The 14,545-nt window shown below is 49.6% G+C and overlaps 1 protein-coding gene across 1 annotated transcript in view; it reads right to left on the reverse strand.

Annotated features, from left to right (window-relative positions):
• Nucleotides 1-500: 500 nt before the first annotated feature.
• The window catches only part of rptor (regulatory associated protein of MTOR, complex 1), a 153,870-nt gene continuing 139,825 nt past the window's right edge, over nt 501-14,545 (reverse strand). Inside the window, 6 exon segments of the mRNA XM_080520290.1 lie at nt 501-1,460; nt 1,640-1,769; nt 2,347-2,463; nt 2,614-2,700; nt 5,373-5,500; nt 7,382-7,488. Of these exon segments, the coding sequence (XP_080376416.1) occupies nt 1,392-1,460; nt 1,640-1,769; nt 2,347-2,463; nt 2,614-2,700; nt 5,373-5,500; nt 7,382-7,488 (638 nt within the window). The 3' untranslated portion in view covers nt 501-1,391.

Below are 14,545 nucleotides of genomic sequence, written 5' to 3' on the forward strand. Positions count from 1 at the left end.
AGGTGGATAGAGGTGGGATCGGTGGGGCAGATGGGTGGGGGTAGGGCAGATGAGGGCAGGTGGGTGGAGGTGGGGCAGGTGGGGTCGGTGGGTGGAGGTGGGGCAGATGAGGGCAGGTGGATAGAGGTGGGGCAGGTGGGGTCGGTGGGTGGGGGTAGGGCAATTGAGGGCAGGTGGGTGGAGGTGGGGCAGGTGAGGGTAGGTGGGGCAGGTGGGGTCGGTGGGTGGGTGTAGGGCAGATGAGGGCAGGTGGGTGGAGGTGGGGTAGGTGGGTGGGGGTGGGGCAGGTGAGGGCAGTTGGGTGTGGTAGGTGGGGCAGGTGAGGGCATGTGGATGGGGGTGGGGTAGGTGGGTGGGGGTGGGGCAGGTGAGGGCAGGTGGGTGTGGTAGGTGGGGCAGGTGAGGGCATGTGGGTGGGGGTGGGGTAGGTGGGTGGGGGTGGGGCAGGTGAGGGCAGGTGGGGCAGATGAGGGCAGGTGGGTGTGGTAGGTGGGGCAGGTGAGGGCAGGTGGGTGGGGTAGGTGGGGTAGGTGGGGCAGGTGGGTGGGGGTGGGGCAGGTGAGGGCAGGTGGGTGTGGTAGGTGGGGGCATGTGGGTGGGGGTGGGGTAGGTGGGTGGGGGTGGGGCAGGTGGGTGTGGTAGGTGGGGCAGGTGAGGGCAGGTGGGTGGGGTAGGTGGGGCAGGTGAGGGCAGGTGGGTGGGGTAGGTGGGGCTGGTTCATTTCCAAATTAATGGATGAAAAAACTTCTCGATTGGTAATTGTGATGGTGTTTGGCACAGTGGGTGGAGGAGGAGGAAGGGGGTGGTGGAGGAGGGGGGTGGGGCCTCACATAAGGCTTGAGATGCCCCCTGTGCTATTGGTTATTTTTTTTTTACACAAAACAAAAACCCAAAACAAAGTCAATAATCCATCAGATTGTGTGTGTGTGTGTGTGTGTGTGTGTGTGTGTGTGTGTGTGTGTGTGTGTGTGTGTGTGTGTGTGTGTGTGTGTGTGTTCAGGTAGTGACGTAGAGAAGCCGTCTTCTTCTTTTAAAATAGAGCCTCTCTTCTTCTGGATTATTTAAATATACACACATCTCAGCACAGCCAAGTCTACAATCATCAGCTTCAGAATAAACAATGATCAGAATATCAATCTATATATATATTGATCTATATATATATATATGTATATATATATATATATATGGAGGGGGGGGGTCGGGGGAAGGGGGGCTTCGTCAGCAGCCGTCACGACAACATTCAGGGGTGATAATTGCTTATGTACAAGAAAAACAAAAAGGTCATTTACAGTCCGGCCGGAGGCTCGGGGTCGAGTGTGTGTGTGTGTGTGTGTGTGTGTGTGTGTGTGTGTGTGTGTGTGTGTGTGTGTGTGTGAGACGCCGGTGTGTTATCTGAGCCTCTTCTCCGCTGAGTAGATGGACATGTAGTAGTCGTTGCTGCCGACGGCCAGGTGGGGCTGCAGAGACAGAGACCATCACATCATCAGGCGAGAGTCGGAATCAGGGAAACCAGATTATCTGACGTTTAATCTGTTAACTATCAAACCTCTCCGATTTAAAAAAAGCTGGACGTTATCGGATTAGACTATTAGATCATTGTCAGACGGGAACTTGGTGTGAGGACGAGGACGGTTACCCAGTGAGGATGGAAAGCTAAGCAGCTGATGGCGCCGATCCGCTGGCCCATGAAGCCGTCGTAGTACTTTATGTTGCTGATGACGTCGCCGTTGGCGTTGTAGACGGCGATGAACTGGTTCATGGAGCCGCTGGACAACAAAACAACAAAATACAAACAATAAAGAAAATTAAAGCTGCAAGCAGCATTGGTCGGGACCTCGCGAAAGACTGCCCGTCGGGGTGGGCACAATCCTCCAGACCAGTTAATTATCATTTTTTAAGTTAAAAAAAAAAAGTTTTTTTAATGACTTATTTTGAAAAAACGGCGTCAAAACAAGCTAATTAGCTAGTGATTCGTGACCGCAGCGTCCCCATTAGGCCACCTACCAAATTTCAGCTCAATCAGACACTGTTTGCTAGTATGCTAACGGGCATGCTAGGCCGCAAGCTCGCGGATCCACCTTAAAATGTCTGTTGGGTGCTCCCCAGGTGCCCCCGATCTAGAATCTGGTCTTACTTTAATTCTGGTGTGAATGACACAGCACTTATGGAACAATAAAGGTTTTTCAAAAACATCCACCAACATGAATTTGAGGGCCTTAGGCGACGACGAATTACAAAAGGGACCTGGCGTTGGTGAGGTCCCTAAAAAACATCAGGAATCCCACGGTAAAATGAAAGACGACCCCTCCCCCTCCCCCCCCCTCCCCCTCCCCCGCTCCTCACCAGGCGAACAGGTTGGCCTGCGGGTGGATGTCCAGCGCCGTTAAGCCCTTGACCGTCTGCAGCACGTTGACGGAGTCTGGCGTCCGCGGCTCGAAGAAGCGAACGTCTCCGTTGACGCTGGAGGAGTCGAGCAAGAGAGGAAAGGATGAGGACGGACGAGCTGCAGGGGGGACGGATCAGATGACGCCGGACTCTCCTCCGTTGGGGCTCGTCACCGTCTGTCTTCCGTCGTCACGACTCGTCTGGACAGGAAGTGAGGGGACGTACCTGACGCTGATGATGTGTCCCTCCGTCTCCTTCTGCAGGTGGGCTTTGACCACCCAGGCCCCGTGTTCCCTGTAGGTCATCACCCGACTGCAGAGGACAACACAGGTCAGTGGACGCGCCGTCCAACAGTTCTGTCCAACACAGGTCAGTGGACGCACCGTCCAACAGTTCTGTCCAACACAGGTCAGTGGACGCACCGTCCAACAGTTCTGTCCAAAACAGGTCAGTGAACGCACCGTCCAACAGTTCTGTCCAACATAGGTCAGTGGACGCGCCGTCCAACAGTTCTGTCCAACACAGGTCAGTGAACGCACCGTCCAACACAAGTCCGTGAACGCACCGTCCAACACAGTTCTGTCCAACAGAGTGTCAGTGAACGCACCGTCCAACACAGGTCAGTGAACGCACCGCCCAACAGCTCCGTCCAACACAGTTCTGTCCATCACAGGTCAGTGAACACACCGTCCAAGACTTCTGTCCAAAACAGTTCAGTGAACCCAATGTCCAACAGTTCCGTCCAACACAGGTCAGTGAACGCATCGTCCAACAGTTCTGTCCAACAAAGGTCAGTGAACGCACCGTCCAACAGTTCTGTCCAACAAAGGTCAGTGAACGCACCGTCCAACAGTTCTGTCCAACACAGTTCTGTCCAACACAGGTCAGTGAACGCACCGTTTGAAAAGGACCCCAAGAATGAAGGAATGAATTAATGAAGGTGTGTAAGAGTTAATATCATATCTAATATTAAACTAATCTCTACACGGCTTCACAGGAACGGTATTTATAGATTTCTCAGATGAAGACCTCCCACACATCTATTTTACACTTCTAGTCACAAAGCAAACTAGAGCTACACTCGGTAGAGCGCATATCTCCGCCAACGCCACATCTGTTTGCGGAGCCGAGTCAGCATCGCGAGCCTGCACGCCGCTACCTCACATTGATGCTAACCAGGTACGTCAGGTAGCTACTGTGTGAAACACTGAGCGGGGCGCGTCTCCATGGCAACACACACTGATCTCCTTTGATCTCTCTCGTCCGCTTTGTATGAGACATTTTCTTTTCTCCGTTTTTTTTGGGAACGGTTTGCTGTTTAACGTCCCAAAATCCAATCGATTGATCCTTGAAAAAATAATGCCTGAATTTTTTTCCGCAATTTGGGTGAGTAGTTTTTGCAAGAGGTTGTTAAAATGTACTCATATAAACATTTTAAATAAAAACACACAGATGAAAACAAACTCGTCGGCCAGCTCTCCTTGGCGAAGGAACCGATGAGTCAAATATATACATAAACTGATTGTTTTTTTAAATTTTTTTAGAGCAACTGAATGAAACCTGCTTGTTTCTGCCTGTAATGCAGGGAAAGGCCAGCAGGTGGCAGTATGAGAACAGAGAAACCACATGCTGAGGAACCTGAAGAGATTTTCATTTCTCAAGCTGAACTTGTGACCATGATTTTTAGATCTGAAGCTGAATCTTCCACTTATCACCCGATTACTGCAGACGAGGAGCTAAAAACATTTTTTTTTTCTTCCTGTTCACCATGAACAGAAGCAGGAAAAGCACAAAAAACAATACACATAACAGATTTTAGACGCTGAAGGCAGAAAACGCCGCGGTGGACACTGCTGCATATTAAAAAAGAGGCGTGAGGCGGCTTCCTCTCTTGGGGACGAACTCGCCGGGAGGCGGCCGTGAAATTAGCTTCATTTAAAGATTTATGGGTCACGTCGGGGTTTTAACGGTGCAGTTTCCCCCACCCTGGGGACTGGAATTAAAATAATGTTTAGCCGACTGGGGGGAGGGGGGGGAGGGGGGTGGAGGAGGGGTGGGGGGGGGGAGGTGTCAGCAGGACCATTAACAGGTGGAAACACCTGAGGGAGAGTCGCTGCTCACGGTTCAGAGTCTAGAGGAGGATTGTGGAGGTGTTGTGTGTGTTTCAGTGTGTGTGTGTTTCAGTGTGTGTGTGTTTCAGAGTGTGTTTCAGAGTGTGTTTCAGAGTGTGTGTGTTTCAGTGTGTGTGTGTTTCAGCGTGTGTGTGTTTCAGAGTGTGTGTGTTTCAGTGTGTGTGTGTTTCAGTGTGTGTGTGTTTCAGAGTGTGTGTGTTTCAGTGTGTGTGTGTTTCAGCGTGTGTGTGTTTCAGAGTGTGTGTGTTTCAGTGTGTGTGTGTTTCAGAGTGTGTGTGTTTCAGAGTGTGTGTGTTTCAGTGTGTGTGTGTTTCAGTGTGTGTTTTAGAGTGTGTGTGTGTTTCAGAGTGTGTGTGTGTGTTTTAGTGTGTGTGTGTTTCAGTGTGTGTTTCAGTGTTTGTGTGTGTGTGAGTGTGTTTCAGTGTGTGTGTGTGTGTGTGTTTCAGAGTGTCTGTGTTTCAGAATGTGTGTGTTTCAGTGTGTGTGTGTTTCAGAATGTGTGTGTTTCAGTATGTGTGTGTTTCAGAGTGTGTGTGTGTGCTTCAGAGTGTGTGTGTGTGTGTGTGTGTTTCAGAGTGTGTGTGTTTCAGTGTGCGCTTCAGTGTGTGTTTTTCAGTGTGTGTGTTTCAGAGTGTGTGTGTTTCAGTGTGTGTGTTTCAGTGTGTGTGTGTTTCAGTGTGTGTGTGTTTCAGAGTGTGTGTGTTTCAGTGTGTGTGTGTGTGTTTCAGAGTGTGTGTGTGTTTCAGTGTGTGTGTGTGTGTGTTTCAGTGTGTGCGTGTGTTTCAGAGTGTGTGTGTTTGTTTCAGAGTGTGTGTGTGTTTGTGTTTCAGTGTGTGTGTGTGTGTAACTTGCCAGTCGTTGGGACCCATCCTGCGGTCAAACACTCGCACCGACCCGTCTCCCAGTCCCGCCACGATGAGCGACCGCTGGGAGTCGCAGGCCAGGCTGGTCACACAGCTGTCGGCTCCGGTGGGGATGTCCTGGGTCACACACACACACACACACACACACACACACACACACACACACACACACACACACACACACACACACACACACACACACACACACACACACACACACACACACACACACACACACACACACACACACACACACACTCCATCAGCTTCAAGCAGCAGCAGCAGGTGGAGGAACTGGCTCCGCCCACATTCACTTTCAATGGGACGAGTTAAAAGTACAAATATGAAAACGGACAGATTCTGATCTAAAAACACTCGATTGGCAAAAAAAATGACATTCAAAACCGCCTTGGTCAGAATTAATTAATGCGTCTGTGGAGGTCACATGACGCAACGCCTTTCACAATAAAGGTGTCCAATTTATGTGAAATGATACTTTAGACACGTAAACGCAAAACAATTTCCAGATGACAAATTGTTTTAATCCTGAATAAAAATACGATATCCAGATACAGTGTGTGTGTTTCAGTGTGTGTTTCAGAGTGTGTGTTTCCGTGTGTGTGTGTTTCAGTGTGTGTGTGTGTTTCAGTGTGTGTGTTTCAGAATGTGTGTGTTTCAGTGTGTGTGTTTCAGTGTGTGTGTTTCAGAATGTGTGTGTTTCAGTGTGTGTTTCAGTGTGTTTCTGTGTGTGTGTTTCTGTGTGTGTGTTTGTTTCAGTGTGTGTGTATGTTTCAGTGTGTGTGTGTTTCAGAATGTGTGTGTTTCAGAATGTGTGTGTTTCAGTGTGTGTGTGTTTCAGAGTGTGTGTGTTTCAGTGTGTGTGTATTTCAGAATGTGTGTTTCAGAATGTGTGTGTTTCAGTGTGTGTGTTTCAGTGTGTGTGTTTCAGAATGTGTGTTTCAGAATGTGTGTGTTTCAGAGTGTGTGTGTTTCAGTGTGTGTTTCAGTGTGTGTGTTTCAGAGTGTGTGTGTTTCAGTGTGTGTGTGTTTCAGTGTGTGTGTATTTCAGAATGTGTGTGTTTCAGAGTGTGTGTGTTTCAGTGTGTGTGTATCAGAGTGTGTGTGTTTCAGAGTGTGTGTGTTTCAGTGTGTGTTTCAGAGTGTGTGTGTTTCAGTGTGTGTGTTTCAGAGTGTGTGTGTTTCAGAGTGTGTGTGTTTCAGAGTGTGTGTATTTCAGAATGTGTGTTTCACTGTGTGTGTTTCACTGTGTGTGTTTCAGTGTGTGTGTGTTTCAGAATGTGTGTGTTTCAGTGTGTGTGTTTCACTGTGTGTGTTTCAGTGTGTGTGTGTTTCAGAATGTGTGTGTTTCAGAGTGTGTGTGTTTCAGAGTGTGTGTGTTTCAGTGTGTGTTTCAGTGTGTGTGTTTCAGAGTGTGTGTGTTTCAGTGTGTGTGTGTTTCAGTGTGTGTGTATTTCAGAATGTGTGTGTTTCAGAGTGTGTGTGTATCAGAGTGTGTGTGTTTCAGAGTGTGTGTGTTTCAGAGTGTGTGTGTTTCAGTGTGTGTTTCAGAGTGTGTGTGTTTCAGTGTGTGTGTTTCAGTGTGTGTTTCAGTGTGTGTGTTTCAGTGTGTTTCAGTGTGCGCACTGCAATCAAAAAAGTAAAATCTCGGCAAGATATAATTTCTGAAATTAAGTGAAAAATGACTTGTTTTTGACTAATAAGTCATTTTTGCTTTACTGAGGGTTTTTTCTTTTTTTGCAAATATAATAATATCTGATTTACTTTAATGTGTCAATTTCAGAATAAGACTGGCGAATTCTTGCAAAAGAACCAAAAGAAGGAAAGACTTTGACATTTGTCCGTATCTGCAGTTTAATCTGTGACGTTTGACTTGTCGGCCCTCCAGAGGTCAGAGGTCAGGTTGGATGTGGCCCCTCGACTGAAACCAGTGTGACGCCCCTGAGTGAGAGAGTGAGGAGGAGGAGGAGGCCGTCCTACCTGGACCTTCATCTCTCGGTCCGTGTCCCAGATCCTGACCACCCGGACGTCTCCAGACGTCATGAGCAGACCCGTCTCCTGCTCCCAGTCCACCACCATCCCGGCTCCTGCCACACAGGGACGGAGGGTCAGCGCCCAGGGCGGGGGGGGGGGGGGGGGGACATTTAATCATCGCCGCCGCCGACGCAAAAAAGAGCCAATTCGGCAAAAAAAAAGGACAGGAAGTAACAGCAAACACGTCGGAGCTAAATGTGTTTGTTCTGAAGTCACATTTCAGTTTGGTGCTCAGTTCAGACGTCGTTCATGTGGAGCTGCAGCCACACTGCGGCTCTCTGGGGGTCAAAGGTCGCGGTCCGGGAGCAGCGAATGACCTCAGGCGGCCCAGAGGCTTGAAGAATTCTGGTTTTGATCTGGATTCAAAGGGCGGCAGCCGCTGCTGCTGCACACAGACCATCAGCTGATCCACTAATTCAGAGTTTTTCAACCTTTTTTGAGCCAAGACACACTTTTTTCTTTGGAAACATCTTGAGGCACACCACCACCACCTGAAAATGTTCAAATGTGAAACTCTGTAGCCTCTATTAACAATATAAAGTCGTTCTCATCAAAGTTTTATCAACAGGAAGCAAGTAAATCCAGAAAGCAAGGACTTTTTTTAATAGTGACTCCCTCAGTGTGAAACCTGGACCTGATGGATGAAGAGCTGAGATCCTGGTTCACATTCTTCCTTTTCTAAAACTTCTCCATCACTGTCACTGACACAGTACTTTGATACAAGATGGTAGCAGGAGGTGGAGATGAACCACACTGACGTCTGTCACTTTACATTTCACCGGCAAAGTTCTGTGCTGCCCTCTAGTGGTGAAGAGGATTTATACATGATTACTGTGCAACTGTTTTTTTTTTTGAAAAAAATGTGAAATTGGATCATTTCCCACGGCTCAGCTGACGAGATCTGGAGGAAACACCGGTGTGCCGCGGCACGGCGGTTGAAAAACACTGCGCTAATTCACAGCCGCCACCTTCGGTCGGAGGCTTTACCGTTCCGCCGCCGTGAGGGGCACGGCGAAGGAGGAGCACGGCGAAGGAGGAGCATGGCGAAGGAGGAGCACGGCGAAGGAGGAGCACGGCGAAGGAGGAGCACGGCGAAGGAGGAGCAGCGCCTCAGTGTGACGACTCCGTCCAACACACAGGACTTTAAAAAGAACACGTTCAAAAACGAAAAAAAAAAACCGTTCACGTTTGCTGCGGGAGGGTGTTTCGTTGAGTCGGCGTTCTGAGACGTGAGCGTCCTGCAGATGGAGGCGCCACGTCGCAGTGTGTTGTCGCCTCCTGTCAGCGGAGAGGCCGCGGGGAGAAGCGCTGACCCTGGATCTGATCTGAGCCCGTCAGCACATCACGCCTCTGCTGAGGCCAAACGGCCGCCGGAGCAGCTGAAGGCAGCAGGACGCCTCCGGGCCAGAATCAAGTGAATGGCGCCCGGGGGGGTGGGGGGTGGGGGGGGGGGGGGGGGGGTCCTGCGGCGGCTCGCTCCGAGATTCTGACCCCTCGGCACTAATTAACATGGCCGCCGCCGCCGCCACTTCGCTTTGTAATCGTTCAACGTGTGCAGGATTTGTTCAGAAGCTGCTTTTTGTTTTCTTCACACGTCGACTTTAGTTCTCCTGAGGAGGAGGAAGAGGAGGAGGAGGAAGAGGAGGAGGAAGAGGAGGAGGAGGAGGAGGAAGAGGAGGAGGAGGAGGAGGATGAAGATGAAGAGGAGGAGGAGGAGGAGGAGGAGGAAGATGAAGAGGAGGATGAAGAGGAGGAGGAGGATGAAGAGGAGGAGGAGGATGAAGAGGAGGAGGAGGAGGAGGAACACTCCTCTCCACCTGCAGGATTCACTGCTCCAGACAAACCAGAGGTTGAAGGACGAGAGGTTGAAGGACGAGAGGTTGAAGGACGAGAGGATGAAGGACGAGAGGTTGAAGGACGAGAGGTTGAAGGACGAGAGGTTGAAGGACGAGAGGATGAAGGACGAGAGGATGAAGGACGAGAGGTTGAAGGACGAGAGGATGAAGGACGAGAGGATGAAGGACGAGAGGTTGAAGGACGAGAGGTTGAAGGACGAGAGGTTGAAGGACGAGAGGATGAAGGACGAGAGGATGAAGGACGAGAGGATGAAGGACGAGAGGTTGAAGGACGAGAGGATGAAGGACGAGAGGATGAAGGACGAGAGGTTGAAGGACGAGAGGATGAAGGACGAGAGGTTGAAGGACGAGAGGATGAAGGACGAGAGGTTGAAGGACGAGAGCTTCGCTTTGAGTCCAACCTGGACGAGGTGTTTGCAAAATCGTATTTCCTAACCGAGATACATCACATACAAACATAACAAACTTCACTGAAACTGAAACTGAAATTTCCCAGCATGCACTGCTGATGCACCGACCAGCCACAACATTATGACCACCTGCTTCAGCAAACCCCTGCTGGTCACAGCCTCCAGGCTCCGGCCAGCGAGATCTCCTTGTGTTCTCTGGTGGAGAACGGCAGGAGGTTCTGCTTCGGACGCAGCCCGATGGAACTTTGGACGGGTGGAGGTGGAAAGGAGGAGCGTTGGACGGGTGGAGGTGGAAAGGAGGAGCGTTGGACGAGGGAACGACGAGACGAGCTCGGCAGAAAATGAACAAAACTGCAAGAAGAACAGCTTCTCTGCACCACTTCCACCTCCTGCTGGGTCTGAGTCACTTCCTCCTCCTCGTTTCCCACAAATCAATAAGCCTCTCCAGCTCACCCACCTTCCCCTCAGTTCTCACACGTTCCTCACCGTCTCCTCACATTTAGAACCAACAAACAGGCGCCAACTATTCTGATCTTTTCCCACTCGGCAGGCTGCCGCCGGTCGGTCCAGAGAAAACAAGCCACAAACTGCTGGGATTGTTAAAATGAGTCTTTTAATGGCTTCATGGGAAAGAGAACTTTCATCAGCAGTGTGTTTACTCAGGTTGCTACGGAAACGGCTGTCGAGCTGCGTTCTATCGTTCTTCACCTCCATTCCTCCTGATGTTGAAGCTTTTGATCCAGAAATAAAGTGAAAGGAGCAGAAACTCACTATGTAATGTCCAAATGTTGAAAAATAAGCCCCGAGCTCGTTCATTATTATTATTATTATTATTATTATTATTATTATTATTATTATTATTATTCTCTCTCTGGCCACTCGGGGCTCCAGACTAAAACAAGGCAGACGTGAAAAAACACTAATAGAACGACGAGGAGACGCAATGTTTTCTGTCTCTTTGGTCTGAATCCGAGGTTCAGGACAGACGAGATGGTCCTCAGTCCGTCTCCTGGTTCCTGGACCAAACCACTGTTACAGTCCGTCTCCTGGTTCCTGGACCAGAAGACTGTTACAGTCCGTCTCCTGGTTCCTGGACCAGAAGACTGTTACAGTCCATCTCCTGGTTCCTGGACCAAACCATTGTTACAGTCCGTCTCCTGGTTCCTGGACCAAACCATTGTTACAGTCCGTCTCCTGGTTCCTGGACCAGAAGACTGTTACAGTCCGTCTCCTGGTTCCTGGACCAGCACTACATTGGTGGAATCAGTGACATACCACGTTTTGGACAGACAATGTCTTGGCTCCGTCAACGGTGTCGGCCCTGAACTAGATCCTGGTTCTTTCTGGTGGAAAAGTGTTTCCAGACTGTGGTGTGGTTGGATTGAATTTAGACCTTTAGACATGGATCAGAAACACACGATGGTCTCTGAAGCTGCGTCTTCTCACCCCGACGTTACCGAGGACGTCTGACTGATGCTCGGATTGATTTCTCCATTTTAGCAGCTTCCATTTAGGTCTGAGGGACCGAAAGTCTCCGCGACTCCTCGGATATCGTTGTGAGCGACGCTTCCTGGGCGGCGAATCTTCCAGCTGCAGAGGTGGAGGTAGAGAAAGCTGCTCTCCTCCAGAATAACCGGAACACAGCAGCTCTGTCTGCATTAGCACTTGACATTTTCCCTTGTAAAAACCTGCTTTGGGGGTTAGAAGGTTGGTTTTAACGGCACCGACACTGCCAGCCGAGGTATTGATGGACGATCAACGCTCGGGAGACGACCACTAATCTGCTTCACCTCTCGCTCTCTCTCTCTTCCCTCTGAATTCTTATTCCGAGCCATTATCTCCGGCGACGGCCCAGTTCCCCTCCCCGCTCGCTGCGGCTCATTAAGCCGGCGCTGCTCCTTCATCCTGTTTGCTTTTGAAAAGCTCCTCCAGGACTCGGCTAATAGAGCTGGGGCGGGATTACTGGGTACAGATGGAGACCTCAGCGCTCCGACTGGCAGCGAGGCTGTTGGCCCGTCGTCGTAACCTCATGTCGGATGGTTTCAAGTAGAAAACCAGAAACACCGGTTGCGTTGCAAAGGTTCCGTTTGAGGAACAGAATCTTGTTTGTACTTAATTCAAAGCTTAAGTTCTCTGGAGGACTGATCTCAGGTTGTTCCCACTTTGAAATTTAGTAGCAATGTTAAAAACGGGACACTTTTCAAACACAGAGCTAAAAGTTCCAGTTTCATGACATAAAAAGACATAAAAATTCTTTGTGTCTTTAAACGACTGTTGTATTTGACAGTATAAACCTCGGAGGAGGAAATGCTTGAGGTTGGATCGTCAGCAGAAGGAGACGAAGCCACTCAGTCAGCTCGTCCGTTAAAGCGCTTCATTACTTTTAGCCTTGTAGTACCAGTTTACACCACAAGATGGTGTATTGAGTCAGTTAATAGTAGTTGAAGACATAAAGAGCATTGTCTTCAACATCCGCCAAGTTGCCCCAGTCAGAGCAGCCAGACGCTGCCACCCGCTGTCCGGCTGCGGTGTGACCTCAATTCTAAGCAATGGTGATTTAAAACGGAGGCCTCGACGCTTCCTCGTTCTAAAATCGGCTCCAATTTCAGGCAAAAGCAAAGTGAAACCAAGATGGCGTCTCTAACAAACCCCCGAGTCTGAGCCGGCCGGACGCCCCGGGGCCTTCTGGCTCGTTTCCCCATCGCCCTCCTCCGTCACGTCACGCTGCAGGTCTAGCGAACTTTCCCCGAGCCCCGATGCTAACAAGGCGCCACACACCAGCCGAATACAGAGCAGGACACATCTGGACACATCGGCCTGCCTGAAGCGACCAGGAGAGAGAGAGAGAGAGAGAGAAAGAGAGAGAGAGAGAACTGCCCGACTTTCACTTCAGCAGCTCAGGAAAAAAAAAAAAAAAAATGGAGCGACACTGAGCAGAAAACTAATCAGCTGACCGAGAAGCGTCGGGGGAGAAAAAGTAGAGAAGCACCAGAGGAGCTCGCCTGGTGAACTTCCGTCCACAGGAAGCCGGCGATTCTGCTGAGTCAGCGTGATGGACAATCTCATGGGTCCTCTGCACTCATTTCATGCATTTGCACATCTTCATAAAGAGAATTAGAGCAAATATGGAATAAAAAGCAGCTGCTTTTATGAACGATAACGTTCAGAGATTGTGTTTTGTCACTTTCACTGATTGAAAAGGACAAATTTCATTTACGCATCATGAATCTAACGTGAACCATTTTCATTCAAACGCCATCGGCGCCACTTTTTTTTTTTTACCACAGGTTTTGTTTACTGATATATATACATATATTTTATTATCTTGTTTTTAATCTGTTTTAACCTGTGCTTATAGCTGCAACAGCATTTTATTGATTATTAAACAAACGAGTGAAAAGAGGCGATGAGCAGAAAGTGAAATAAAGAGACTTTGGCTTTAGACTCCAGGAGGCGCAGGAGGAAAGAAAAAGGAAAAAGGCGACACTCACCTCCTTGTTTACTTCTGTCAAGATAGATGGAAACTCTTCTGGCCAGACCTGAGAGCGGGGGGATGGGATGGGGGGATGGGGGGATGGGGGGGGGGTTGAAGGAGAGCAGGGACGTAACAAAGCCAGCAACGCATTAGCAAAAAACCCACCGAGTGCGAAAGAAAAGAAAGGTTTGCATGCAGGAGCGGTGAGGAGCGTCGCGGGGAAACAAAACCAGATCAGACACAGCAAAGAAAGAAGAAGCAGCCAGACGTTCAGTGATGAAGGACTGAGGATGAGGAGTCCTGCAAGGGGGGGTGGGGTGGGTAGGGTAAGGGGGGACTAGGGGGGGGTCGGTTCAGCAACACAAACTCCTGGAATATTCCATCGTGTTTCTGCATTATTAATGTAGCTGAGGCAACGCTCACAATCTGAAGGATTCAAACCACCAGTGTGTAATTATTGTACTGCGTGTGTGTGTGCGTGTGTGTGTGTGTGTGTGTGTGTGTGTGTGTGTGTGTGTGTGTGTGTGTGTGTGTGAGAAACAACAGCGAGGTCTGCGAGTTTGCAGAGATTTAATAATAGAAAAAATAAATAAATAAATAAAAATCTGAAGCAGAAAAAACAAGCCGGACTGGTCGTCAGTATTAAAGCTGATGTCGTCCCCGAAGGCGCCGCCGCCGCCGACAAACACGTCCACGATAACAAGCTCGCCATTAAATGTTAAAGTGTGAGAGGAGCGGCGGCGGCGGTGACGGAGGTAGTTCAGTGTGTGGCCTCGCTGCTGCAGGTCTCGGCCGACTCCTGCGGCGTGGCGACGGAGTCACGCGCCGCACGTGGCGAGCCGCCGGCTCCCTCACTCGTCCTGACGGCGCCGCTCGTCTGAGTACCAATTACCTGGGAGTGTGGCGGCTCGCCGTACGACGCCGGCGCCACACTTTAAACCAGTGAAACTGGAGGTTTTCTACAGACAATAACGACCTGTGCTGCTGGAGGAGGAAGATGCTCTATAATCTGGTGTCAGAGGAGGAAGATGCTCTATAATCTGATGTTAGAGGAGGAAGATGCTCTATAATCTGGTGTTAGAGGAGGAAGATGCTCTATAATCTGATGTTAGAGGAGGAAGATGCTCTATAATCTGGTGTTAGAGGAGGAAGATGCTCTACAATCTGGTGTTAGAGGAGGAATATGCTCTATAATCTGATGTTATAGGAGGAAGATGCTCTATAATCTGGTGTTAGGGGAGGAAGATGCTCTACAGTCTGGTGTTAGAGGAGGAATATGCTCTATAATCTGATGTTAGAGGAGGAAGATGCTCTATAATCTGGTGTTAGAGGAGGAAGATGCTCTATAATCTGGTGTTAGAGGAAGGTG

This window comes from Blennius ocellaris, assembly GCF_963422515.1.
Source record: "Blennius ocellaris genome assembly, chromosome: 3".
Classification (NCBI taxonomy): Eukaryota; Metazoa; Chordata; class Actinopteri; order Blenniiformes; family Blenniidae; genus Blennius; species Blennius ocellaris.